Consider the following 27,956-nt stretch of genomic DNA (forward strand, 5'->3'; position numbering starts at 1 on the left):
GCAGCCCCCAGACCAAGGTGCGCTTCGCTCTGCTCCAGCCCCCAGGGCGTCCCCACCCCTCCCGTACCCCCCCACCGCTGTCCCCCGTCACCATTAATTCAGCTCAACCTCCTTCTGGCAGCACTGAAACTGGTGCCAAATCTGGCTTATGTTAATTGAGCCGCAGGACGAAGCGACACAGCTATGAGCCACACTGGCCCTCCCCAGGAGATGTGCAGTGGTTTATTGGGGGGACGTGCACAGCCATGGGCACAGCCGGGGGAGCGCAAGTCCAGTCTCAAAGCCATTGCAATGGCTGCCGGGGTCAGCTCTGGCAGGCCTTGCCAGAACACTTCGTTATCTTTTTTTTTTTTTTTTTTTCCTTCTATAAAACACTATTCACCATCCCTACAAAGCGGGCCAGCTCCCTGCACAAAGCCACTGCTGGCCCAGGGTGGCTCTGGTGGGCCAGGCACAGGGATGCCACAGCTGGGCAGAGCCATCTTCCCCAGCCCAGCACCCTTTGGAGCATCAGCCTGTCCTCAGAGCCCGGATGAAGAGGAGTATGAGGAGGAAGAGGAGCCAGGGTGCGAGAAGGGCTGAGGGCTGCTGGGATGCAGCAAGCAGCCCCGTGCTCCCCAAGGGCCAAGGCTGCCACCCTCAAACGCATCTCCCACAAGCACTGCTGGGGGTGCCCGGCCCCCCCGTGGGCAGCATGGAGACAGTCCTGGTGGGGGGAATAAATAAATTAACATGAAAAGAGCAAAAGGGTAAAACACTGCCAGGGACCGTGGCCAGGCAGCTCCCGCCGGACCACAGGAGGGGATGAGGGACAGGGAGGTGACAAACAAGAGGGAAGGTGATGGCTGTGCCACGGGCTCCCCATCCTTCCGCATGCTGTCGGCGACCTGGAAGCGGCTGCCCAGGGTCAGTTGTTGTTCATGATCCACCAGGAGGCTGGGGAGAGAGAGGGGAAGGGGTCAGGGATGCACAGTCAGCGTCAAACAAGGGTTAGGGGTGGCAGAGACGGGGGATCTGGCCCGGCTCGGGGGGAGCTGAGGCTCTTCTGCAGGTCCCTGGCACCTGGAATCCACCACCCCGGGCTGGGGAGCGCAGCCATGGCATGGGCCGGAGATGAGTGATCCACTCAAGCTGCGGTGACTGCTGCAGGGGGGCACTGGGAATGTGGTCAGTGGGAGCAGCAAGTCAGCGGGAGTACTATTATCATGGGATTTAGCCAAAATTGATCCATGTTCGGTGTTATTTTATGCAAGACCCAAGAGCAATAGCAAACTAGGGCTTAACTTGGTCTTATCCATCACTAAGCTCTCCCAGTTCACGTCTCAGTCAGATTTCTGCTGAAACCATGAGGAATGTGCGTTTTCCCTGAGCTGGTCCCTCCCCTGCCTCAGCACCCCACAGCCGTAAAATGAAACTGGGACGCAGGCACTGGGCCCGACCCAGGAGCGCCAGTGCTTTGGAGAGAGGGTTCAGGGCTTAGGTGAAGTGAAATGAGGCATGGGGCGTATTCCGGACAGGTCTCAGCACATCTGCTCTGGGAAGTGCCCTCAGCTGTCCCAGCTGCAGAGCATGCCCCAGGCAGGGAGAGTCCCTGCAGCGCTGCCAGCTCCCACAACCGAACCTGCCAGAGCAAACAGGTCTCTGGTTCGAAAAAAACACAATTTAGGTGACACCCCATCCAGTTTTCTGCTCTGGAAGGAGCCAGGGCACCCCTTCCCTGCCCCGCTCCTGCACTCTGTGGAACACCCGGAGCAGCAGCGTGGGACTGTAGGGGTCTCAAGGCTCCCAGGCTGGCCCCACGACCCCCCTCACCTGGGAAGAGCATGGTGGTCAGGAGCTCCGGGGACTCCAGCAAGCTGATGATGGACCGCTGGAAAGTCTTGCTGCAGCTGGACTGCAAGTGGCTGTAAAACAGGGTGCAGGGTCAGGAGGGTGCAGGGCCAGGAGGGTGCAGGGCTTGTGCGTGCCTTGTGGCTGCAGGAGAGCGCTGGAATCCCTGCCCACACATGGGGGACAGGGCTGCTTCTGCAGCACCCAGCGCAGGACATCCACTGCTGCCCCACATCCCTTACTGGGGTGTTCACCCCCATCTCCCCACCCAGAGCCCCGGGGGCACGCTGGGCTGCGCAGCCGCAGCAGCAGGACAGGCTGCACAAGGAGAGGGAGCAGTGGGGTCCCCGGTGGAGCCCCAAGTGGAAAACCCTTTCAGCCCCCCCGACTCAGCGCATCCAAACCCAGCCCCGCACAAGGAAAGCCTCCAACCTTCTCCACGAAGTCACATCCTGCCAGAATTCGTAAAGGATGAAGCAAGCCTCGTCCGTCAGCTTGCAGGCGGACACGCTGCGGGGACAGGAGTGACCCTGAGACGGGGCCTGGCAAGCTGGCACGGTGCAGCCATGTCAGTCTCGCCAGGCCCGGGAGCGCGGGGCACAGGCCTGTGCATGAGCTTCACCACCAGGCTTTCAAAGAGCGGTCTGGATGCACCCACAATTTGTGGCTACCAGGGCCAGCACACGGCTCCAGGGGATCCCGAACCCAAATCCTTCACGCTTCGCCGTTCCTGCAGCCAGGCAGCAGCGCAGCTTTACAGCTATGAGACTGGTCCTTGCTGCTGCCCAGAAGCCAGCGTGGTCAGTGTTTTATTAAGTATTTCTTTGCACATCCCGTGCACTGCAGCATACTGCCTGACAGAGGAGATCATCCTTTCAGCCCTTTGGAGTAGGTGTGTGTCACCCCATGCCCTTCACACGGAGGGAAACTGAGGCACGAGCGCAAGGAGCTAGAGATCACAGCATCAAACTACAGCTCACTACCCCCCCGAAGTGATGCTTTTTCGCCAGGGAATGCTTCTCGCGCTCCCTCCTGCCAGAGGAACAGGCTGGGCCTTTCTGCAGCCCATGGGAAGCCGGAGGGGGAAGCAGCGGGGAGGTGAGAGAGCAAAGCTTGGGGTACGGGGCCTGGGGAACCATCTGCACTCGGCTGCAGCATCATTAATTCCAGCTGAGGATGAAAGTTTCCTCCAGCTGCTGCTAATGGCTGCAGGAAGGGACCAAGCCCCGGGGGAGAGCAAAGCAAGTCACCCGGCAGCTTGGAGGCTGCGTCCCCCCACGCAGGGGCCACACCGTGCTCTGCAGTTCACTGGCGTGAACCAGGACAGCGGAGTCTCCCCAGGCTTCACTCCAGCTTTCCACTCACACGGATAACCTGCCCATGCAATGCTACCCACTTGTCTACACTAATAGTTCTCTTGACAGAAAAGCCCATCAATTCCAAAGGAAGAAAACACCATTCTCTCTGTCACATGTGTCAAAACAAGTATCTCCCTTTTGTTTGGACTGAAAACGCGATTTTGTGCTGTTGGAAATGAAGAGCTGAAAAATGACACTTTAAATGGGAACAGCACGAACATTTCCCGCTGAAAGCAGCTTGAAATCTCCCATGGGCGAAGGAAAGCACCTCTCAAAGAGCAGCCGTGCAATCTCCAGGGACAGGCTGGCAGTGGCGTGTCACTGAAGTCAGACCTGGGCTCCATCCTCAGCTCTGTTCGGAGCTCCGGAGTGGTGCTGGGGGGCAGAGCCTTGGTCTCATGCGGGGGTTATCTTCAGGTGTTCAAGGCTGCTTCCCACCAGCACTACACACTTTACACAAAGCAATGCTCTGCCATGAACTCTCCCCTTGACTTTTCCCCCATTATTTTCAAGTCCTTCAGTGATGGAGGAATGCAGGCATTCGCCTACGTGTGTGTGCCACAGCCATTCCCGATGGCATAAAAACCACCCCCCTCCTTGCCAGACGCTGACAAGTGGTTCTTGCTGGGAGTACCTGCAGCAGGAGATGGGACAGGACTGCAGGCAGACACCGCTGCAGCCGTGACACCATCTCATCCTCTCTGCAAGGTCAAACCTCTGTGTGCCGAGCCCACCCTTGCACTGACCAGCACACAAAATACTCCACAAAAAACCCTTTTGTCCCCTGTTTCTGGGTGAGCCACGCCATAGACAACCCCGCTGCCTGACACACTTACTGCAGGCAGCTGCTCTGCCCAGCAGTGACCTCCGTGTAGGACCTGAACGCCTGGCGAAACTCCTCGATGCCACTTGTTGCCACCGAGATCTGCCTCTTCGCCACCAGGATGTGCTGTGAAGGGAAAGCAGATGAGTGGCATGAGGGACTAATCCTGCCCTCCCTGCTCCCAGCCTGCTGTGGGACACAGCAGTGCCAAACAAGCACAGCAGCACAGGGGAAGCCTCAAGAAGGGGCTGGCACCACAACGCTGGGGACAACAACATAAAGTAGCTTCTTCCTGCCTGGGCAGGTTGCCTTTACAATGAGGACCACACCAACAGGAGACATTCCACACCCCGGTGGTGGGGTCCTACTACAGGACTACTACAGTTCCCTGGGTGCTTCCCCCAGCAGAAAGGGGCCTCAGGACCCCCGCACGGGGGCTCTGCATGGTCTGTGGGTGCTCGGAGCAAACTTAGGGGATTTGGGGACTCACAAGCGGAGCATTGCCTTCCTTTGGGCTGGCCGCAGGCACTGCCCGGGGCTTTCATGGACCTGACAGAGCTGCGTTTGCCCTGTGGATGGTCCCACGCCCAGCTCACAGCTCTGACTCCCATTGTGCTACATCGCCGGGCAGCGGACCCCCTGCCACACCAAAGCCAGAAGCTCACCCAGGTGACTCCAGTCTCAGGGCACAGGGGCTGCGCGAGCACGCATGTGTGCGCCAGAGAGGGCATCTGTGCACACTACGGGATTACCTGCAAACAACAAGCTGCAGGACAGGGACTTACTGCATCTTTTCCTTTGCACATCGCTTCCTCCTTCAGCGGCTCCAGGCGCGGGCTCTGCGTTTAACACCACAGGAAAAATCATCATTACTGGGAGAACTTTGCAACAAGGTAAAATGGGGCAGTAACCCACAACCCAGCCCGGCTCAGCATGACAGATGGGTACCACTCTGGGGACGTTCCTTTGGCTACCTGGGGGAGAAAAGGGATGTGATGGGCACATCTGTGGGGCTCAGTGGGTCCACACTGACTTGTCAGATGAGCACAGACCATGGAGAAGCCACGGGAGGGTCAGCCAAGCTGAGGGGAGAAGCGGAGCTTTGGAGACAGCAAGGGATGAGCCATGATGCAGGTCTGGGTCTGGTGAATGGGTGCAGCTCTGTAATGATGCCAGGACCGAATACCAGGGCTGTGGGCACAGGGAGAGGACCCAGCACTGACCTGGCCAGCACCAAGGTGCAGGGCAGCCCCCAGCCCACCTCCCCTCTGCCACGCACCTTGCACTCCAGCTTCTCGATGAGCTGCTGGAGCCTATTGATCTGTGCCATCCACTGGCTGTTGTCTTCGACACAAACACCTGCATGAGGAAGGGCAGAGAGATGTCAACAAAAAAGCTTGCTTTGGTCATTGCAAAAGCTTGCTCAAGATCCAGAAAACCACAAAAGCTTCTAATTTATTATTTAAACAAAAAACCATGATTTTTCTCCTGAAACTTTTCCCACTGCTCAAGAGATACAACAACCCACAGGAGCTCCAGCTGGCATCTCAGAGTGATGGTCCAGACTCCGTTCCAGACAAGCCCCCACTGTCCTGTGCTGCTGCTCCCCACACCCATTCCAGACTCCAGTGGGGCAGAGACACCAACCCGAGGGATGGCCAGGCTGGAGATACCTGTCGTTAGCATCCCGGAATAGGGGTCTGTTGGAGACAGACAGATGTTCTTCTGTCCTCTGCGCCCACATCGTCTCCCTGATCTCAGGCCAACCGAGGTCTCAGATTTCTTTATGTCCTTTCTGAAAGAATAAAATGCAAAAGGAGAGGTTGAAGCCATTCACTGCAGGGGTCAGCTTCACAGCGGGCTTGGAAAGGGCAGATCCTGCTCCCACATGTCCCTTCCAGGAGGGCCCACAAGCCCTGCCCCACACTGCAACCCCCACGAGCAGTGATGGGGAGAGGAGAAGAACCAGCATGTCCCGTTACCTCTCCCGTCCCGCCTGCTCCTCCACGGTGTCAACAGCACACTCGAGCGAGGCCTGCAGGGACTGCAGCTGATGCATGGTTTCCCGCAGCAGGAAACGGGTCAGGAACTGCTCCATCTTCGAGGAGGTCTCATACCTCTGCAGGGAAGGGAGGAAGGATCTGTCAGATGCTTCTGGCTCTGCGCTGGAGGAGCAGAGCCACGTCTGGAAGGGGCTGGCCCTTAAATAAACCCAATGGGGTGGATTCCAATCAAATTTTTAGTTATTGTAGCAACGATGACACCTGCAGTGTCCCCCCAACCACAGGCAACCCCTTCCCAGGGAGCACCCCACTGCTGGCAGGACAGGGCAGGGGGCTGGTTTCATGCCCTCTCTCCCCAGGAAGACAGCGCCAAGCCTCTCTGCTCTGACGGGAAGAGATCCCTGCTGAATTCACGACATGCACTTGCACTCGGGGCCACACCACAGCCTGTCCCCATGTCACCTCCTGAACGTAAGCGGCAGCCCCTGCGAGCCCCAGCCCATCTGCCCTACAGCGCTGGAGGGATGTCTGTCAAGAACATGGAGCTGCGTGCCTTTTCCTCCCCATCCTTCTCCCCGGTCTGATGCGTAATGTGCACATCACTGGCATTAGTGCTGGGGGCATGTGAAGGTGGGTCCAGGGGGTCACACAAGAAGCACTGGGAAGAATGAAAGGGTCACCATGCATCCTGGCAAGAAGGCAAAGTGGCCTGGAGGGCACCCAAACTGGCCTGGAGGGCACCCAAACAGGGGGTCAGGATGCACACCATGCCCTAAGAGCATGTCTGAGAAGCACGGAGAGGCAGGGAAGTGCCTGGACACACACAGAGGCACCCCAGACTCCTTCCTTCCTTCACCAGCTGTGATCACAGACCATCTTGGGCAAAAATCTGTGTACAATGAACAGCTGCAGCTCACTGGACTGGGATGGCATGGAAAACTCCCCAGAGGAACAGATAGTGCTCATGGCCAACTCCCCATCTTGGCCCTCCATTAAACAGAGAAAAGTTGGCAGACGTGCTTTTTGAGAGCTTCAGGGTGCCAGCCCTGCACATGGCTAACACAGGGCTCCTCTCTCTCTGTGCCTACGGCAGAGTCACTGGTATGGCCGTGGAGTTAGGGGCTGAAGTGTTCCATGTCACCTCTGTCCGCCTGGCCCAGACCTGGAGGAAGGCTATCTACTGCCTCAGGGTGGCTGGTGGCTTCCTCTCCAGCTACCTGCACAGCCTGCTGATGGACTGCCCCAACAACCCCTCAGTGCTGAAGACTGTGAAGAAGATGACAGCGATCCATCTGAAGAACCAATGCTACTATGTCTTTGTGGACTACGAAGGACACCTCCATGACCAAGGTTACCATCATCCAGCCAGATTTCAGAATTCCTGATGGACACTGGATAACCCTGGACAAGGAACAGTTCTATGGCCCAGAGATGCTCTTCCAACCGAAGCTACTCCATCAAAGCTCCCCAGGGCCCCACCACTTGGCCTTGCAGAGCCTCCAGGTGGTACCTGACCACGCCAGGAGGGACACGGTGGGTAACAATGTGTTGTCAGGGGGCTCCTCAGTGTTTCCTGACTTTCCCAAGAGGATGTGCTTAGAGTTGAGCACCCTGTTCCACGGCACAGGCTGCCAGATTCAGGTCCTGGTGAGCCTGGGTGGGGGGCTCAATGGCAGTGTCGTCACGTCCTTCCAGCACGCATGGATGGCAAAGGGCGAGTACCAGGAGCACGGTGCCGAGTACGGGCACCAGATATTCCAGCAGGCAGATGACAACCATGCATACAAACCATCCCACTGGAGGGGCACGGCTCCTGCTGCCTTGTTTCAGGTAGAGCTGCAGTGGTGGTGACGACCAAGGGCCAGCTCCTGCGCTGCTGCAGGAGTGCAAAGTTGATTCAAATACTCCAAAAGAAACTGCTTTTCATTTCTGCGCCTATCCACCATCACTCTAATAAGCATGTGTCTGATCAGGCCAGCAACACAACCGCGGCTCATGCTGTGAATTCAGGCCATGCCGACTGTCTGGGTACAGCTGGTCTACAGCTGAGCCCTGACGCTCCAGGTTGGAGGCCGTGATGTCCAGGGCACTGCAGCAAAGCTGCCCTTTTTGAATGTACTGCCTGCAGTTGCTGGCACAGGGAAGGGGGCTGCTCCAGCAAAGCTCCTTTCAGCATTCAGCACGGCGGGACCCCCGAGGTCTGTGGGGAGCCACAGGGGTGGGAGGAAGGACTTGGGGAGGAGGAGGCACCTGCACTGCAGCAACTTTACTACGGGAGGTTGATTTCTGATCTTGGCACTGAAGCAGCTCAGCACTGAGTAGTATGAGCTAGTGAAAACCAGGGAACTCCAGCCGCTCTTTGCAGTTCTGGTATAATGGTCATTTGGTGCTTCAGGGAGCCAATTCGGCTCACTGAACAGGCAGAAAAGCATTCCCTTGCCTTTGCTGCTGCTTTAGTGAACTGACTCAGCTTAGCAGATGATTAGAAAAGGATGAGAGGTTGCAAGGGAAAGCCGCCGGGAAGCCCTACTCAGCTGTAATAGCAGATTCCTTTCCCCATAGCCAGCCCCCCGTGCCCAGCTCCTCAAGGGACAAAGAAACCACGGGACATCACCATAAGCGTTAAGAGAGACAGGACTGGAGGCGGGAGGCCAAGGAAGGAGTCTCCACATAATGCAGGAGGGCTGGTTGCTCCAAAGGAGCATCCACCAGGAGATGGATGGGATCCCTTTCCACCAGGAAAGGGTCAACCACTTTCCTTGACAAGACAAGGAGAGAGACTGGACCAGAAGCACCTCTGCCTTCCCTGTGGTACTCTCACATGCACCCAAAGCTGTGACACAGACCAGGAGCCAGGCTGCCTTCACCCCCCTAAGCACCATAAACATGCTCTTTCATGTCCAAAACAGAGCCCAGCAATGCTCCCACATTACTCAGGTCAAACATTTCCAATTCCTACTGTGTTTCTCTCCAACACACAGGAGAACCAAGGATCCTGAATCCCAGAAGCTCTGCACAAAAGCACATGGACATAACCCTTCTGATGCTGGTGTCAAAAATCTGTTGAAGAACAGGGGGCAGCGGGGAAGGTTCCTCTGTGCCACAGCTGGGCCACCAGCCCAGTCCTGGAGCTGTGTCTGCCTGGGGCTGCTGGCACAGCTGCAGCTGGCCAGGAGGGGAACGTAATGCTCATCTACCGAGCACTGCCCTGGGCTCGTGCTGGAGTGGGTGAAGGATGGTCACAGCCACTCCTCACCCCCTACCACCGCCCAGGCAAGCAGAGCCCCCTGCCCAGCCCCCATACTGCTGATGGGTCTTCATCCATGCTTGAAAGTGAACATCATTTTTTCTGCCAGAGGAAGAGAATGGCAGCGAAGCCAATGGGGATGTAGGAAGCTGAGCTCCAGCTCTGCATCTCTAGGCTTTCCCCGGCCAAGCACCCCACCTGCTCCCACAAGCCTCCTCCCTCCGTGGCCCCAGAAGATGGAGAGCACAGGGCTGGGGACCCCAGGCAGGGACTCTGCCGCTCCCACAGCCCGCTCCTTCACCTCCTCACTCCCAAGGAGTGCAGGCACTGAAATCCCCGCCAGTGCCACTCATCTGTGCTTGCCATCCCCCACCTACAGGGGAACAACCAGCACTCAAACCTCCCTGGGACAAGCCTGAGAAAAGTGAAGAATACTAATTGACTGAGTCCCCACTGGGGCCCAGTGGAAAGGATACATTATTCATCCACTGCATGGCTGGGCACAGTCCGTTTCATTTCAGGAGTTGGTCTAAATCCAAATACTGTCACCCCTCTTTCTGCACAGAGGACACTTCCCACGGTGAGCAGGCTCTGCAGCTGTGTGGACCCACTTGATGAGGTGCGCTCCCATCTCTGCTGCGTCCTCCCTAGCCCCCCAGTCAGGGATGGCCGCAGCGCCCACAGCCTTGGCATATGGATGCTTCCCCTCGCACGGGGGCCAGGTGCTTCTCCCCAACCACACTGCTCCCCTTCAAAAGGCCGAGTGCTGGGACAAGTCCCGGCATCAAGCCAGCCTCCCAGCACTCCCCATCCTCTCAGCTTTCATCCTGAGGATGGCCTAATCCTGATGTCCTTTGCGGATGATGTCAGTTGATGGAGTTCTATCGCAGGACCAGGCAGCTGCTCCCACAGACATCATGTCACGGCAGTGAGGAGCACATTCAGCCTGCCCCCAGCCCCGCAGCTTGCCCCAGCACACCCCAAACATGCAGGGATAGGCACCAGCCTGGGGTGCCACCCCCAAAACTCAACTACCAGCCTGGGGCACGCCATGCTTGGAGAGGACTCGGTTCTGAAGCTTGCCATGCAGAGGGCTCCCCATCCTCCTGGTCCCAGCAGGCCCCAGCCCACCTCGCAAGGGCAAAGCAGGATCCCACACAGACACGTCGGTATTTTGGGCAAGCATTGCACATGACGAGCCAGCTGCCTCCTGTCTCTTGCCTCGTCAAACACAGCACGCCCAGGGGAACACGCCGGAGAGAGGATGGAAATAACCATCTCTCAAGAGAGCCCCAAATGCTGTTTCACCCTTCTGCATCGACTTGGAAAATTTCATGGCAGGGGAGGGAATCAATTGAAAAATGCACCTTCCCTTCAGTTCAGCTGCCCAGTCCCCTTTGCACTCTCACTTTAGGGCAAACAAGCAAAACCCTCTTGTCAGGTGTTGCACCACACTGTTCAGACCCCTCTGTAAATAGAGGCTCAATAAAACCGTGCTCTGTCTCACTGAGCACAGCATTTTCTGCTCATAGCAAAGACTCTTGGAAAGGAGTCATGGAGGAAATAACTCAGCAAGCACGAGACAAGGCTTTTTGGTCACGGACTGGTATTTCAGCTCTGTTGACCCAGACGAAAATCCCAAAGTTGCCAACAGCTGCTATAATTCTGCTTTTGAGAGGTTTTATTAGTTTCTTACGATGATAGTTAAGCTTGGGACAGAATGGTATAGGTTATCACATAATTCCTGCTAAACGAGAAAGAAGAGCACCTGACTTGGAGAGGCTAGTTTGCAGCGTCTGCACACTGGAGAATGAAAGATTTTAGCGTACAGGTCCCCTCTGAGAAATAGCAGTCCGTTTCCCAAGGTGTTTCCACAGCTCACTACTTACTCTCATGCTATTATATTGCAAACGCGAAGTTTAGCCACAAGATAAGCTGTAATTAGTACACGGCAGCATAGCTATCAAGTTATATTTTACAAATGTAAGTGGGAATGACAAAATTTGGAGAAAAACCCTATTTACTTGAAAAGACATCTTTTCCTTACCACTTTTTTAACAACCCAGTGAGGACGGAGGGGAGCACAGGAACCCCTAATGATTTGGTTTCCTCCTGCTAGCATGTGGACCCACGACAAAGACCACGAGCAGGTTTGCTGCCCACACATACACTATTTCCTACAGTAATTGCAGTCACTTACACAGAGAGATGGATGAACCCAGCTTGCACTTCCCATGCTTTATCGCAGCGTTTATCTTGTAGTCAACAATGTGCAGGGCAGGCAGATCGAGGAGCCTGCCAGTGAGGAGACAGCCGCTGAGACATGCCATTGATCCATGCCGGGTACCCTGGCCCGCAGTGACCACGACGGCATGCACAGAGGTGGGAATCCTCGATACCAAAAAAAGCTTTCGGCAGCACTGTTTCAAACCACGGCTCCCAAACACAGAGTCACGGCATATTCCCTGTGAGCTTTGGTTTCCTTATTTCCCTGTCTCTCCTCCCTGTAGCTCATCGCCCTGGCATGCTCTGAGCAAGCCAAGCGCACCTCCCAGGCTCTGCTTTTGTTGTGCTAAAGAAGCAGCCCATGCTCTCTGTCTATTTTCTTGCTTGTTAAGTGGGCTCGTGTTTACATGAGCTGATTTACAGCTGCAGCTAAGTACCTGGAGGATGCAGGAGTGAGCAAGCCTGTGGCATTAGAAATGAGGAACTACCAGAGATGGACCATGCCCTAACCAAGAGATGCTGTGGTTCAACTGGTGAGACTCAGCTCAAGTCAGAGATCTCCTTCTTCTAGGTAGTCCAGGTATCACTGCCTCCTTGGAAGTCACACAAAGCTCTCTTAAATAGTCTGGGGAAAAAACAGGCAAGGACTGAAAATCTTATAACATCTGTTGACACCAAAGCCCCGCTCTGGAAGCAGAGCTTTATGTTGAGGGCTGTTGGAGCAGGCAGGTCTATTACAGTTTGCTCAGTGCACAGCATGGCTCCACCTCCTGCAAAGCAGCTCGCCGGGATGAAGTTTCATTCGGCTCTTCCAGGAGAGTGCCACAGTGGCACTTCCAGTCCTCAGCCACAGTGGCATTAGAGGTGTTTGAATCAAGAGAAATGAGGGACAGACATGTAATATGGGAAGTCTCTGTTCTCTGCCCCATCCCTTGGCTCAGAGAGGCGAGAGCTCTGGCTAAAATCCAACCTAATAAACCCACTAATCCCATAATAACCCAAGATTGAGTCCCATTCTAGAAATACAAACGTGGGAATATATTCAGGTCACAGCAGGTAAGAACGCAGCATTTATCATCTCCGCCAGCCTCTAGCAGCAGCAGATTTCCCACAGCTCTGCAAAAGCCCTGACCACAGGGTTGGAGCATTGCCCTCTCCTGCCTTCTCCCTGGTTCAGAGCCCAGTGGACCAAGGAGGCGCAGGGAGATACTCGCCAGGAGGGTCAGTATCTGCATCAGAGCACCCAGCTCAGGACAGACCTTGTCTGGGTGAAAGCAGCGCTATGAACATTGGGCTGCTCTGTGCCCTTGGCTCTGGGCAGATCCAAACAGGGGTGGAAAAGCAAGTCCACAAAAATCTGTTTCAACAGGGAAAGCCTGCTTCTCTTTTCCAGAGAACACCTGTGGCACCAGAAACTATTAAGTGAATGAATGCATCACGCCAATACTGTGAAGCAGACAGTAATTGCGCTGTCCTTTGGAGAAATACATGAATATACAAATTCATTACTAAAAAAAAAAAAAAAACCAAACAAAAAAACCACCCACCAAAACAGAAAAGAACTGAAATAAAGCACAGCTCTCTGAAGAGGATTCATTCTCTCCTTTTGGACTTGCATTTAATAACTGTGAAGAAGGCCAGGCAGCTGAACCAAAGAGAAAATGCATTTTCAAGTGATTCCCTCTCCTAGCATGAAATTTCCCAATGTACTGAGGCTGGATCTGGCCACAGGAAAACTCAAAGAGAGGGAAGATCGTGACTGACACTACAGAGGCACAAAGACCACATTAATGACTCTGCAGAGCTGACGGCGGGACCAGTCCCTCTTCACTTCTCTGTCTGATCAATACATCAGTGGACGGTGTGCACGTGGATCATGCCCTTCATCTGCTTCTTACCAAGCATCAAACTACCACATCAAAGGGAAAGAAAGGGACGGCCCTTCCCACGGCTGTAAAACACCATCAGCCCCAAGCAGAAGGCTAAACCATTTAACACATTTCAGACGCAAAGGGGGCTGCTGGTCCCCCAGGAAGGTCCCTTCCAGTATTGGCTACTGCTTTTTTGCAGCTGTATTTAGCCCACAACGCTGCGCACTGCAGACCTCTGCTCTCCAACACAGAGGCAGGGGGGCTCACAAAGCAGGAGGCTGCTTGCTATAATTAGCGGCCTCCATTCTGCCTCCCATCAGCACAAGCTGCAGGGAGAGCATTCACCACAGGGATGAACTCAGCACAAGGCTGGGAGTCAACGAATTTCACTGTTTCCTATCTACCAAGTGCCTCACTGTTTCCCAAAGCAGCCCTCCTGCCGCAGTGGCTCCTGCCCCCTCTCCAGGAGCCAATTTTTGTCACTGTGAGCACAGGCTGTGCCGAGCACAAACTGCTGGGGGTCAGTCTGGAGCAGGCTCAACCCCGGAGTCCCCATTTTACACCACACTGCTTCGTGGAAAAGACCTTGCTTTGGCTCAGAGACACAACACATAGATCATCAGCGATGCTCTCAAAAACAGCGTCCCCAGGCAGGACCCTGCAAGTGGTCTGCAAGGAGCTGTTGAAAAAACTGCTGCCAGAGCCCTACAAGGAAGAAGATGTCTCCAGAGCACAGAAGCACTAGCCCTACCCTTCTCCTCCTCCAGGCATGCTGCAGGCTGTGCTTCTGCCTCACTCACTGCACACGGAGACAACCGAAGCACGCACAGGCAACCCCATTGATCTGGGAGGTACCACATGTCCTGCCTCTGACACCTAAGTTAAACACTAAGCAAGCAGCTAAGATCACCACAGCTTCTGTTTTGCTCCCACTTGCCTCACCACCTTCCCATGGTCCCATCCTTACCAGCTTGGTTTTATCCATGGCTGCCAGGACTGCAGAGTTGAGAGCCTCCAGGGCAGAAAGCACATTCCTGTATTCTCCGAGGTACGCCGAGAAATAATCTGAAGCAGGAGAGAATACCACAGTGAGCTTCCAGAGCACCTCCATCCCTGCCTCCCTTGCGCCTCCTGTTTCCCCACACACAGCCCAGCGCTGCAGGAGGGATTTGTGTCCCTCTCCAGAGTCACACTCCCGCCTGGACTGAAATGAAGAGTCCTTTCCTATCCCCAGGGACAAAATGTCCCAACACCTTGGGAAAAGCATGGATGTCCTCTTTGCTGGGATTCAGGCACAGGGACTGCCAACGCCACTTGACTGCCGAACCCTGCCCAGGTCAGATGTGCACAAAGCACCACCGCAGACCCTCGAAAGAGGAAGCCCTGCGAGGCAGGAACATCACCCTACTTACCGCACAATTTCTCCGTGTCCACGTTACTGCAAGAAACAGAAAAAATAAGCTCTTGTTAGATGGCGGGGCTGGTTCAGGAGAAACAGTTGTGGTGAGCAGGGTCTTAAGGGCTTGTCTTCAGCCTCCAGTGGATTTACTGCTCTTCCCACGTATTTTCAAAAGCTGCATTTGAAAAATAAAAAGCTGCACAAGTTTAGAGTCAGCAGCTCAGGAGCCATGCCCAGCACCTGCAGGACCCAGGCGGGACTGCAAAGCATCACCTCTGCTTCAGAGGCTGAAAGAGCAAGCAAAGCTGCTCCACCAACGTCTCCTGGAGCTGGAGTGTGCTGGGAAAGGTCTGTGAGAGCAGGATGGGGCCAGAAGGAAGGTGAGGGGAGGTAGGTAGTGCCCCGCGCCTCTGGGCTGGCCAGCTGGGTTGGCAGCCCCATTTCTGAGCCCTGGAGCTGACAAGCCCCAGAAGCTGCTTCTTCAACGCAACCTCATACCCAAAGGTGCAAAACATTCAGCCAGGGCTCCCTCCTCATGTCTCCCTTGACCTCAGCCCAGGTCCTCCCTCATGGCTGCCCCATGGCACCAGGCCCCCTCCTCTCCCATCTGCCCCATGGGTGCCCCCGGCTGCTCCTGCTCTTCCCTGCGGGGCCCAGCGGTGTGGGGCTGCCTTCAGGCTCCCAGGTCAGGGGGCTGGATGGGTTCATAGCCCACGAGAAGGCCATTAAAGCAGGGATCTGGGTCCAAAATCCTGGAGGCAGGGCCAGCCCCCTGCCCCTTTTCAGTAACAGAGAGCACTGCACTGGAGAATCTATGCTGGCATCCCTGCGGGGCTTGGAGAGGTCCCTCCTGTTGCTAATAAAGGTGTACTGAGGTGCAGAGAGAGAAGGAAACATCCAGAAACAGCCACATGTTTTCGGGATGAGATGTTAAACATAACCATGAGTTCACATAAGGCTGTCGGATTCTCTCAGGTGGCCAAAGCCACCAAGGCAGAGCTGCTTGCAATGCCCGGCATCACCTGCAGAGCCCGCAGGGAAATGCCCCAGGATATTGTTTATTCAAATCAGCCTCCACTCAAGAAATTCTGCTGTCTCAAAAATCCCCTAAATGATTACAACCATTTTTAATCCTGATTGGGAAAGTGGAAGAGAGCGTGAAAGAGAGGTTTTTTAAGTGTTTAAGTGCTGTCACATGCACATGTGGAAGCACCAGTGATACCTGGAGTTTGCTGGGCTCCAAGCTCAAGGATGGCTGCAGTGCCGCTGCCCAGAAGTCAAACCACGACCGCATCACCCTATCCCCCCACTGACACTGCTCACAGGGCAAAGGGGGAAAAACACCCCCAGGTAAAATTAGAGGAGTCTGGGAAGTGTCCAAAATGCCATGCCAAGAACAGGTATAATAATTTCAGCAAAAAATCTTACTACAGCTTTTCCCCCAAACACTAAAGGCTGGTTTCTGCATCTCTCTGCTTCCACTTAGTGTACTTTAATAATAGGCAATGGTTCAAATCATGAAAATATTTTGGTGTGAGACATCATCGCAGACCCGCAGCAGTGGGACTGTAGACCCCTCTGTTCAGCTAATTGCATCAGGCACCTTCTTAGGCAATGAAGATGGGCAGTTTTAGGATGTGATTTGGCTCATCTATTTTAAACACCTACCGCAAGGAGCTGATTAAGGCAGGGCTCTGGCGCACTGTCCTGGCACTGCAGACAGTTTTTAAAGTGGATAAAAAAAAAATACTGTTTCCCTTGAGACGCAATACAGATAATCAGCAAAACCACAGCCCCTTCTTCTGCCGACTCCACTCCATCAACTTTGCTGATCCCACCTCTGAGCAGCTTCCATGCATGCTCTGCTAGATAGAGTAACTGGGGTTTGAAGCACAAATTTAAACTGGAAAAATGTCCTGCTCCTTCTTAATTTTTCTATGTATTTCTGAAAGCTGCCTGGAGTCTGCAGAGCTGCTGCTGCTGCACTGCCACAAGAGACTTGGCACCGCAGCATCGTAGCATTGCCTGTTAGACCCGTGCCCCAGAGTAATAACTGCAGCCAATCGTTACCGTCCAAAAGATGGGCAAAATTCACAAAAGAGACATGAGATGATAACAAAATACACAGTGAAACACTTAATGCATACGTTACCCAGGTGTTTGCATCTGTCCCCAGTGACAACCTGGGGCTGGGACTGGTTTTACCAGGAAGAAGGGGCCACCAGCTCAACCCACTGCCCAGTTCCCCATCTCGGCTCTAGCGAGCAGGCGTCCGTGTGAGAAAGAGCTACGATCAACATCAACCCTGTGGCTTCTAAGGAGAGGGTTATTAATAACTCTTTCTATCTTGTCTGTCTGCTGCTTAGAACCTAATATGAACTAATCAATAACTAAACTTTCAACCACTTGCTGAGATCTTGTGGCAAAAATCAGCCCTCTGGGAGTTGTCCAGTGGCAGACCTCCTCCCTTCCCAATGCAGCCCGCTCAGTCAGCAAGCCTGCACCGCCACCTCTTCCCACGTTCTGCATCCTGTGGCAGCCCCCAGGGCACAATTAGGGACAGGACAGAGCACAGCAAGCAAACTGTAGGACCAATGGTGCCATTTTCATGCTACCAGAAGCTACTCCATACCAAAACCCAAGAGGAGCTCACATAAAGAACCTGCACATCAAAACCCAATCTATTTTTAGGGCTGCAACAGGGCAGCAGGCTTCCCTCTGCTCCTCTCTCTGCCATCCCCTCTCCCACTCCAAAAGAAGAGCCATCCTCTGCCTCCAAAAGCACTCATCTAGAGACTCTCCACATTTCCACATAGCTGTATTTTGACTGCGCTCAAACCACTGATTAACTGTAATTAAGCTTGAACTGATGATGAAGGATCTTGTCATCATTATGCTGTTGGGATTTTGTCAGAATGTGCCTGGAATTTATGCAAGAAAACAGCAATCAGCTTCAGCAAAGCAGATGGGAATTCTTTTATTTTTCTCATTTATCATGTTGGGAACCTCTGCTATCATCACAGAAAATTGGTTCTGTTTTACCTCAAACCAGGAAAGGTTTCCAAACCTTTCCCGTGTGACCCAGCATGTTTCAGTCACTCTCCATCATTCAAAGACTGGCAGACACCGTGGCCCCGAGTCTCTGACTAAAGAGAGGGGAGGAAAGTTCACACAAGTCCCTTCTTCCACAGAACCAGAGGCTTGAGATATTTCCACTGAGAGTTTTTAAAAACCACCAGGCCAGCACTCCCACCTCTTTCATTTGTGACTCAAGGTCAGAGACACAGGCTCTGGGCAGTCCACACCCAATTCCTGCCACCACCATCTGACTGCTCTCATGCAAAGGAAGATCTGCCATACCTTATTCTTCTACATTTTCCCGACGGACGCAGGACAAAAAGCCACACAAGGTCCATGCAACGCTTCCGTGGGCAGGTTTCACAGCCTCCTGCAAAGAGCAGTAGGCATGCAACCTATGCAACACTACAACATTCAGTCCAAAGTCCTTTGTAACAAACTCCATGAAGTTGTCCCCATGAGACCCTGGGATTGGCTGCCATCCCGCCTGACTGGGCTGCAGATGGACACACGGCTGCTCAGAGACCAAACTGCACTGTGCATCTCCCAAGACGCTTCTGCAGCAATGGAACTTCTTCATCCCTTCAAAACTATTTGTCTCTTTTCACCCAGACATTTCAGTGAATGAAAACACCCTTTTCCAGGAAGATGTATCTTTCTGTTCTGCACCACTCCCAGAGCTGGTGTGGAGCTTTCTAATAAGCTAAACAAAACAGCAGACCACGCTGTTGTACCAAAGTGCAATAAAGAGTTGAATTTGGTTTCAACATAATTTTTTAAACGTCAAAGAATTAGAGCAAAGAGATATTTTAAAGCCAAAAGAGAGCGATTTTCAGAAATGCAGAACAAAAAAAGCCTTGTGGGGAAACATAATATCTGAACTGAACCCAACAGAGGTGCCTGATGCACAGGCCACAGCATCCCACTGGAGCATCAGGTATAAACAGGAGGTGGAGCAAAGATTGGATGGGAAGGATGGGGAGAAAAGGTGAATGTGGTGCCAGGGGCTCTCTGGGAGGAGAACAAGTAACATATGAAACCGCTGAAACACCCATCTTCCCAGACATCAGCTTTGGGACCCAGGGGAGCAGCTGCAGGTTTGCAGTGATGGGCAAGGGTCAGGACGTGTCTGGGCAGCGCTCTGTTACCCAGACACAGACAGTGCCTGGGTATAAAGGTCTCTGTTACTGTCTCTCCTGGGGTCAGGCTGGCACCCACACAGAAACACAAGTTTCAGCCTAGACCTGAGAAACACAGCACCCTTGTGGCCAAATCCACGCACTGGATTAAGACGGAAACTTTCCCATCATCAGAAAAGCTGTGGGAAATGAAAGAAGCACATCAGATAGGTTTGTAGAGCTTGTAGTTGATTTCCAGCCTTGCAATACTTTGAGTAATAATTATTACTTGGGTAATAACTCTTGAATCTGGCAAATTTCATCCAGCCCTCAAAAATACTAAATTCCTGCAAGTGCAAGGCAAGCAGGCAGGCCAGAGGAGAGGGGAGTCCAGCCCCACGTCGAGGGGACAGCAGGGCACCCAGTACAGCCCTTACAAGACACCAGAGGTTGTACAGAGGAGCAAGCCCCCCCTGCACATCCCAAAACCAATGACAGATGCAAACACCTGGGTAACGTATGCATTAAGTGTGACCCTGTGCACATGCACATCAACCACGTCCCAGCCAGGGACGGAAACAAGAACTACACCTGCAGGGGCCTCAGGGCTGGACTTTCCCTTCTGCTCTTGCAGAAATGAGGGCGTCCTCACAGAGCTGGAGGGACGGTGTCTCCTACATTTGCTTGAAGTCTCTGAACACTGGAATTTGGAAACCAGCTCCATCCACAGGATCCCTTCTGCTCTTCATGGGATAAAGAGATCAAAGACCCAATGGTCATGCCCTGCTAATAGATATCACCAGCTTAATGCTGCAACTGCCACGTTGTCATAGCTACTGCATCGTCATTACGGGTAACGAGTTATAGAGAGCACCGCTGCAGCCAGGGTCATGCATGGCTCTCGCAGACAGCTAGCTCGCACAGGGCCCTTTGGTCAGTCCTGCTTATCTGCTCTGGACAGACGAAGCAGCGGGTGGACTTGATGACCTTTAAAGGTCCCTTCCAACCCAAACTATTCCATGATTCTAAGAAGCCCAACCTGAACGTGATGGTAAACAAGATCTTCACCGTTCAGTTAAGGACACGGTTAAAACTCTCTGCTTTGCTGCAACCCATATTTTCCAGTGGTACTGTATGGGAGGGTGACTCCAAGGTCACCCTCAAATGGAGCGAGAGGAAAGGAGCATTTGCAGAGGAAAGGGATCGGCTCACTGCTAACTCCCTGGGATCACAGCCCAAAGAGACAGAGGTATTTTCAGGAGACACTCCTGCTGCTCACATCCAACAAGCCCAAGTGGCAGGGACAGTCATCAACAGGCAGCCAGGCTTAAAAGAAAGAGACAGCAGGGGCTGCACACACAACTGCTCCACACTTCGCCCCATCACTGAAGTGGAAGCATCACCTAAACCCACCACCTCGACACTCGGCAGGAGTCAATCACCCCCACTGCCCCAGTTCTGGGTGGATGATGTGGGAACTTGCAGCCAGAGACAGACGGGTATTCGGTGGCATTCGGTGGCTGTTGGCAGCTTAGTGTGGCACGGGCCCTCCACACCGCTGCCCTGGCACCCTGCAAGGCCTGGGACCAGCATGTTCAACTAAGGCTGCTCCCAGTTTAGCTCTCCCTTGTGGGGGCCTGCTCAAACACTGCGCTGGTTGAAGGCATCAGATTGGTGCAGGAGACGCTTCCTGGGGTGCCAGGGAAGTGGCACGAGCCAGAGCCGAGACAGCCACCTGAGACCAGAAGGAAGGTGCAGCCACCTTCACCCCCAACAGCACCCTCCCATTTGAACAGGCAGCCGCAAGACATGCAGTGTATCAATGGCCAGTTTCTCCCAGCCCATCCACAAAGCACGCTCATTCACAGCGGCCGGCAGGGCAAAGGGACCCCAGCAAGGCCATGCCGATATCCAAAAGACTAGCATGAGAAACTCAGCCGAGCCCAACAGACTCCTCAAGATAGCACCAGTCAAGAGGAGACCAGGGCTGAGTGCAATTACTTCTCCTGTTCTTTGGGGGTTTCTTTTTTTAAAAGTAGCTGGCCTAAATTCACAGTTACACTCACAAGGCCCACTTCTGGTGGAAAGCAGCTCTTACGTAAGTGAAAAGCAGTTCCCTGTGTCAGCAGTGGCAAAGTCTGCAACTCTGCACAGTCTGTGCATCGTCCTCACACAACCACATGCTCCTCCTGCAGACACACAACCTGCTCAAGAGATCTGTATATTATATTTCTGGAACACATTTTTCAAACTAACGTAATGTAATTTTAAATGGGTAGTTGCTTTTACAGAAGTACAGTTAATCTGATAATGACTGTTCTCAAAATGTCTGGCTTCTCTCACCACCAATGCTTGTAGCTGATGTTCAATGGGTTTTAACATCTGCGTGTTACAAGAGGTAGGTTTATCTCACCCTGACTATTTATTGCACCCGCCTCCAAAGGTCCTCCATCTACAGTCAAGCAGTTTTATATTCTCCTTCATCTCCTCTCCTCTGTGCCACCACAGTACTTACTCTGAATGACGCCTGTCAATGCCACTGAACAACTCCCACAGCTCCTCCGAGCTCAGGATCCCATCAGCAAAATAATTCTTGAACTCCTCAAATGACAGCTTCCCATCATCTGCATTTAAATAAAAGGGAAGAATAATTATATATCTGCAGAAAGAAGCATACAGGCCCCAGCGATCCTCCCAGCAGCCTCTCTACCAGAAGCGTGGGACGGTTGGGCATGTTGTGCATAATAATTAGAGCAGACATCTCATTGAAAGCATGTCCCACCCAGGAGCGCTGGCAAGCAGGGCCGCTGCTGCTGGCATTTCAGGTGGAAATTTCAGCCCCTTCCAGAAGACCCCACTGCAACGTTTTCAGAAACACATGCAGACACTCTGTACTTAGATGACTGTCCAAGCTGACTATCCAAGTACAGTTTATTACAAACAGCACAGTGAGGATCAGGTTTTTATGGAAAGAAAATCTTTCCATTGACTCAAGAGCTTTTTCCTTCCTCTCTGTGGAGGACTTCAGCTCCTGGGCTGCATTTTGATGTGCAACAAAAGCAGTTCCTGGAGCCTGCAAGCTACCATGAAGGAGAAGAGCCCAAGAGGGGCTGCGAAGGCTCAGAGAAATGACTTGTGATTTTGTACTTCTTGGTTTATGTGTGTCAGATTAAAACTGGGTAGCAGAGCATAACTCTCAAACGCCAGGGGCTCCAGTGGTCATCCAGGAACAGGGCCACCCAGCCAGGGGCACCTGTAGAACCCTGGACTGAGTGCAGAGACTGCAAGGGACGAAGCAGAAGCCTGACAGCCCCTGGGCTGCCTGCTTCACAGCTTCCTTTGCCTTCCCTTCTCACTGCTAGCAGTGTAGAGGAGAGATGGCATGCATGCAGGCAGGAGAAGGGCTTGGAAAGGGTTCTGTCCTGTGTGGCACATGGACAGTGAATTGGGGGAACCCACTTCCACAGCCCCTGGCCAGGTCCTTTGCTCCAGTGCTTTTTCCTCCAGTCAAAGCAGAAAAGCATTTTTCTCGCAGACAGAGCGAGCTGCTTGCCCTTATCCTCCTTCACTTTCAGCCAAACCTCCCAGCAGGGACAGGCTGTGCTGCTTCACCCAGACCCGGGCAGGGAGGGGGAGGCAGCGGCAGGAACAAAGCACTCACCATTCTTGTCAGCTCGTCGGAAAATCTGCAAGAGAAAATACAAGAGGGTTTAGTGAGGGAGAAGGGAGAGCAATGTAGCTGAACAGTGAGCCAGGCAGCACCCAGCACTGCCATCAGGAGAAAACCACCTCCCAGAGCCCGGGGAGCAGTGGAGAAGCCCCCGCTGCCAGGGCTGCACAGGCTGCTCCAGGGAAATTCCCCTTTGCAAACCATTAAAACTATTTCTCGCCTCCAATGCTCAAAGCTCTGGGCACAGCTGCCGCAGCCCAAGCAAGCCCAGCACTCACGCTGAGCATCTTTTAGAGAACACAGAGGGAAACAAAGTAGAAAGGGCTTTGCTACACCCTTGTGATGGAAAGCATTTTAATTTTTCAGACCCTTTAAATGAAAGAACATTAAGCATAAAACCACTCCATAATGGGAACACTTTGTGCATCACCGCTGACACTTCAACCCTCTGCACCGAAGAGCAGCTCTTGTCCTGCACTTTGTAATCACCCTTCACAACAATCCTTCCTGAGACACCTCGACATGCACACACACTGTAATTAATAATTAATGAATTAATTAATCTGTAACTAATTCTGCCACGGAGCACAGTTGGAGAGCTGCTCCATTTCAGGGTCTCAACCCAGGCTCCCAACCACAACGCTTCCGCCCGTGACCCAGGAGAAAGCTGGGGCTTCTTATCCCTGCCTGGCTCCTCTTTCACCAATAATTATTGGAAGGTCTGGGGCTGACTCCGGTGGGGAACAGCATCATTTCGGAAGCCTGGGAACATCTTGCCAGACTGAACAGTACAAGGTTTTGGCCAACACATCCTAACGGAGCAACACACAGAAAGTTGTGTGCATGGCAACTTTCTTCTTTTTAATCATCCTGGTTGATGAAGAAATCTGAAGGTCTGAAGAAAGATCAGGAATGAAAGAGGACAAGAAAAAGGAAAGTGGACTTTGTTATATTCTTTTCCATGCACCTGCAAAGCGGAGAACACTGATAAAACCACCCCCGGACCAGCTCTGCTCCCTGCCGCATGAAGACGTGTCACTGCCAGCTGCCCCCTCCACCCCCAGATCTCTTTTGCACCGCTCACTGACAGCTTTGCTGCACATTTTGAGGGCACAAGCCAACATCTAGGCACTCAAAAGTCTCTGAAAAAATCACTTTGAGGCAAAGAAAGAGCTGCCCAGAGAAACCTCCACTGCTCACTCCTGAGGAAGCAGCTGGCTTGCAACTGGGCAGAGGCTTTTCTGATGCAGGTCCCATCAGGGAGCTCCCTGGTCCTTCCCCGTGACCGAAACCAGAAGCAGGGACGCCTCCTTGGAGAATGCTCTTCTGAGCCAGGCAAGCTCCTCCTGACCTGAGCTGCTGCAGGGAACGGAGGCCGCCCTGAGCCAACCAGTGTTAGGTAACTGCCCCTCTGGGATTCAGGCTTCCAGCCAGGCAGGCTACTTCCCTTGTAGGAAAGCAGGGCTGAATGCTCTGCAGGGCTTGCTGGATGCACTTTGGAGCTTTACCTCTACCAGCTGAGACAGGAACCCACAGCTCCCACACGCTAGGGATTTCTCTGGGATTTAAAGCAAAACTTTCTCCAGGCTAAAGGGTCTACTTGCCCATCAGGGGGTCTCATGGCTGCAGGGTTACACATGCCAGGGCTCCCTAGCTGCAGGGGCAGCTTTGCTTGCAGGCAGGGACAGCACCAGCAGGTCCCACCTGCCTGTGCCACCCTGACACCTCCCTGCCTCAGGCACACCACTTTCCATCACGGCAAAAGCTTAATCCTGCAGAGCTCTCTGTCATCGGAGGGACACAGGGCTCATGCAATGACATCTCTATGACTCCAAATGTCACTGAGGCCAGCTAGCTCATCCCAAACACAGTCAAGTGTCACCCAGGCACTTAACAAATGCAGATGCAAGTGAGGTCAAACATTTCCCACTCCCAGGCTGACCTTGCTCAGCAGGGTCTGTCTGCAGGCTGAGGGAGAGCACAATTTTGGGGTGAATCTCATGGGGCTGAGAAGGTCTCTAATCTGGAATAAGCCCACTCTGGGTTCATCATGAACCTCAGCAAACAGAGCTGACACTTCTCTCTTGCACATGGGATCCTCTTCTCCAGTGGTGCGTTAGAAAAGCACTGCCAGTACACACACAACAGCTGCCTGAAGCTTAAAATAAATAAACGTTGCACAAATATGTGAGCTGCAAGAGCCCTGTGAGGTGAGGCCATGTCCCCCAGGGATGGTGGGACTCCTCGCTGCCTGCAGTGAGCCCATCCTTGGCCGATCCCGGCTGCAGAGGGGTGCCCCAGTGAGCACTGCACGCTCTGGAAAACACTGATAGCTCCTGTGCATGAGGCAGGATCCAACTCCAGCCAAGCAAAAATAGCACACAGCCGCTTCCATGCTCCATGAGGCAATCTCCAGCCCCCTGGGGTGCAGGCACATGCATGGCAATGGCAGGTAACCGCTTCTCCCGGTGCAAGAGCCGGGTGCTGACAGCAGCCCTGGGACAAAGCCAGGGAAAAGGGATGTAAAGCCAGGCTGGGAATGGGATCAGGTCTGTGTCTGCTGCTGACGAAGCCCCACAGGCAATCCCTGGCTTGCACTCGGGGGCTGGAAGTCTCAGCAACACAGGGACACTGCCTCAAGCCCAAGACATTTCCCGTAGCCCCTGGCTCCTGGGCTTGGGTCCAAGCAGCAGCAACTCTGCATGGTGCCTGCAGCAGCAGACACACTGGAACTGATAGAAGGAGCACTGAACCAGCATTTATTTGTGGATGAACCCCACACACATCCCAGGAAGGAGGAACATGATAGGGCTTCTCCCTGCCTGCAGGGCTGGAAGCAACTGCAGCTGCTGGACACACAGCCAGGGACACACCGGCTGTTGGGGAGAGGACAGTTGCCCTGGGGACACCATGCTCATCAACCCACCGGAGGCTACTGCGGGCTGTGGCCAGGCACCGGCAACAAACACCGGGCTGTCCAAGCGGCTTCTCTGAACTTCTCGTACACTGAGAGGAGAGTAAGCAAGCCCCGAGCACCAGCCTGGGAAACAAATCTCCCAGAGGCTCGAGATGTCTGCACGGAGAAAAAACTGCGATGGCAGCACTGCAGTTCGTACCACGCCTGCAGCAAAGCATCTCAGGCAAAGCCCTCCTCCTCCTCACCTCTCCTGAAGGCAGACAATCTGCGGGCAGGGAGACAGTGGCTCTGGTCCCAGGGGAAGCACTGGCTGCCACCTGGGATCTGTGGTGGGCAGCCCTTCCTTCCCGCTGCCCAAGGGGCAGGCTGGGATCCTGCCCCGCTGCAGTGGGGGCAAGCTCACCCTGCCAAGCCGGGGGGGCAGCTGGACACTAGCCAACTGCCCAGACCCAAAAGCAGAGACATTAAATTCATGCTGCCAAGTTCCAGAGGCAGGAGCAAAGGGAGCCACAGGGAAGAGGAAGGGAAGCCGCTAGAACCCAGAAAGCAGCTGCTAGCGCTGTTAACACCTCCCATTATAATTGCTTTAATGACACCCTGAGGGATAGATAAGGGACTCAGCAAGTGCCCCAAGGAGCTGAGCTGAAACACAGCTGTCATCACCAACCCCCTTCTCCATCCCATCTTCCAGCAGCCAAGTAATTAGTCCTGTTAATGATGCTGGCTGGAGAGCCCTGCAGCCTGAAATCCCCCCGCGGCAGAAGAGAGACCCTGACCCCCAGCTGGAAGCACCACCGCAGCTGAGGGAGCTGCGCTTTCCAGCTGCTCCCTGGTGATGCCAGGGGGTCTCCCAGGTGGAGGACCAGACCAGGCACGGCATTCACCTTCCCAAAGTGCTGCCCGAGATCTCCTGCTCCCCTCCTCTGCAATGAGCTGGGACACAAGGGGTGGCACCACCCGGACAGGGACAGGACAGAGATGACAGCTGGCTGGGCTGTTATCCTGGGCTGTCCAGATGCTGGGGCACAGCACCAACCCTCACCCTTAACCCTCACTTGCTTTCTCCTCCCCGGTCCCCGCAGCAGGGCAGGGGCACCTTCTCCACTCACACATCTCCTTGGCTCCACAGTGGTGCCAGACACGGGGCAATGCAAGGGCTTGTGACCCAGTGGGGAGATTCGGCTGCTGCCCACCCAACCTAGGCACCCTGCAGCTCATGAAAGACGGCCAGGAGCAGGGGAGTCGAGAACCTCTGATGTGCTCCAACAGGGCTCCTGGGCTCTGACCCAGGCTGTGCCACTTGCCCTGACAGATGGCCAGACATGCAGCCACCTGCCCACCCTGCCGGGTGCCACAGGGGAGAGGCACTGCCTCCCCCAGAGCCCTGGCCCCAGGGCACACGGCTCCCTCTCGAGAGGTGCACCCTCTCGACAGGGCTTGAGGGGACATGGCACAATGGGAGGCACTGCACCAGGACCTGTCTTGTGAAAATGAAGACAGCCACTATTTACATCTTCAACTCCCCCAAGCCACCCACAGCGCCGGGATGCCCAGCTGACCTCCAACCTGCACAAACAGCATCTTCCTCCACAACTCCTGGTGCATTAAGACCAGGCAGGGGATGGGGGCTGCAGGGAGCGACGGACACACTCTGCCTATGGGATCCCACGGCTTTTAACAGCTACACAGTACCTTCTGCAGCTTTCCTGCCAGACACACACAGCTCCTGCTCCCAGAGTCACGACAACCAGCTCTCGATAAGGAGTGGGCTATTTCTAGCCGCTCTGAAGCCCATGATTCGGGAAAAGGACACAACACTGAGTATTATTTAAGACACCGTGACCCCATGCCTCTATTCACAGCCTCAGGCCTAAAGCAGCAGCAGGGCCCGCTTGCTTGTCCCTTGGGTTTGTCTCCTCAGCCAGGCCAGGCGGGAAGGGGCCTCACCCTGACACCCACACGCGAGGCCCCGCCACGGCTCCCCGTGAGGGGACACCGCGGCCCGTGCCAGCCCCGGGGGTGGGACGGGGGGCTCGCCGGGGGCCCGCCCGGCGGTACTCACGTCGTGGAAGATGGGGAGCGGCTGGCGGCGGGGCGCGGCGGGGCCACGGTCGGCCGACAGCAGGCAGACGGCCAGCAGCTCAGCGCACGCCATCATGGCCCCGCCGGGCGCGGGCGCTGCGGTGCCGTAGGGTGCGGTGCCGTAGGGAGCGGTGCCCCGCCGTACGCTGCGGTGCCGTAGGGTGCGATGTCCTGGGGTACGCTGCCGTAGGGCGCGGCGCGGTGCGGTGCCGTAAGGTGCGGTACCCCACCGTGCGGTACCTTAAGGCGCGCGGCGCGGAGCCGGACCCAGCCGACGGGCTCCGCAGCCGCCAGGCAACTTTGCCTCGGCCGAAGGCCCGCCCCCGCGGCGATG

General features: G+C 54.4%; 2 protein-coding genes across 3 annotated transcripts; one reads left to right on the forward strand and one right to left on the reverse strand.

Annotated features, from left to right (window-relative positions):
• Window positions 1–216: 216 nt before the first annotated feature.
• NECAB3 (N-terminal EF-hand calcium binding protein 3) lies at window positions 217–27,943 on the reverse strand. 2 transcript variants are annotated; one of them, XM_063349690.1, is made up of 13 exons: window positions 27,603–27,943; window positions 22,615–22,639; window positions 21,469–21,577; window positions 14,771–14,796; window positions 14,326–14,423; window positions 5,994–6,130; window positions 5,685–5,806; window positions 5,291–5,370; window positions 4,797–4,850; window positions 4,025–4,137; window positions 2,263–2,340; window positions 1,813–1,904; window positions 217–936 (listed from the first exon to the last, which is right to left on the reverse strand). In XM_063349690.1, exons 1-13 carry the CDS (start codon window positions 27,696–27,698, stop codon window positions 908–910), a joined length of 1,059 nt encoding a protein of 352 aa, XP_063205760.1. In that variant the 5' UTR covers window positions 27,699–27,943; the 3' UTR covers window positions 217–907. The 2 variants fall into 2 exon arrangements, with proteins under 2 accessions (XP_063205760.1, XP_063205761.1); XM_063349691.1 differs by lacking the exons at window positions 217–936; window positions 1,813–1,904; window positions 2,263–2,340; window positions 4,025–4,137; window positions 4,797–4,850 and adding an exon at window positions 4,881–5,202.
• ACTL10 (actin like 10) lies at window positions 6,913–7,865 on the forward strand. Its single transcript, XM_063350312.1, is given in 3 exon segments — window positions 6,913–7,005; window positions 7,007–7,393; window positions 7,395–7,865. Coding segments are annotated over 3 exon segments (951 nt in total).
• Window positions 27,944–27,956: the final 13 nt, after the last annotated feature.

The sequence above is a fragment of the Chroicocephalus ridibundus genome, chromosome 12 (assembly GCF_963924245.1).
Source record: "Chroicocephalus ridibundus chromosome 12, bChrRid1.1, whole genome shotgun sequence".
Lineage (NCBI taxonomy): Eukaryota > Metazoa > Chordata > Aves > Charadriiformes > Laridae > Chroicocephalus > Chroicocephalus ridibundus.

Bases quoted from the DNA above. Each gene is read 5' to 3' on its own strand.
- NECAB3 (XM_063349690.1), bottom strand. From the start codon at position 27,698: ATGATGGCGTGCGCTGAGCTGCTGGCCGTCTGCCTGCTGTCGGCCGAC. The intron at 14,797-21,468 runs GTAAGTACTGTG...TGTTTCTTGCAG, and splicing joins ATTGACAGGCGTCATTCAGA to TAACGTGGACACGGAGAAAT. The intron at 5,371-5,684 runs GTATCTCCAGCC...TTCCTCATGCAG, and splicing joins TTCCGGGATGCTAACGACAG to GTGTTTGTGTCGAAGACAAC.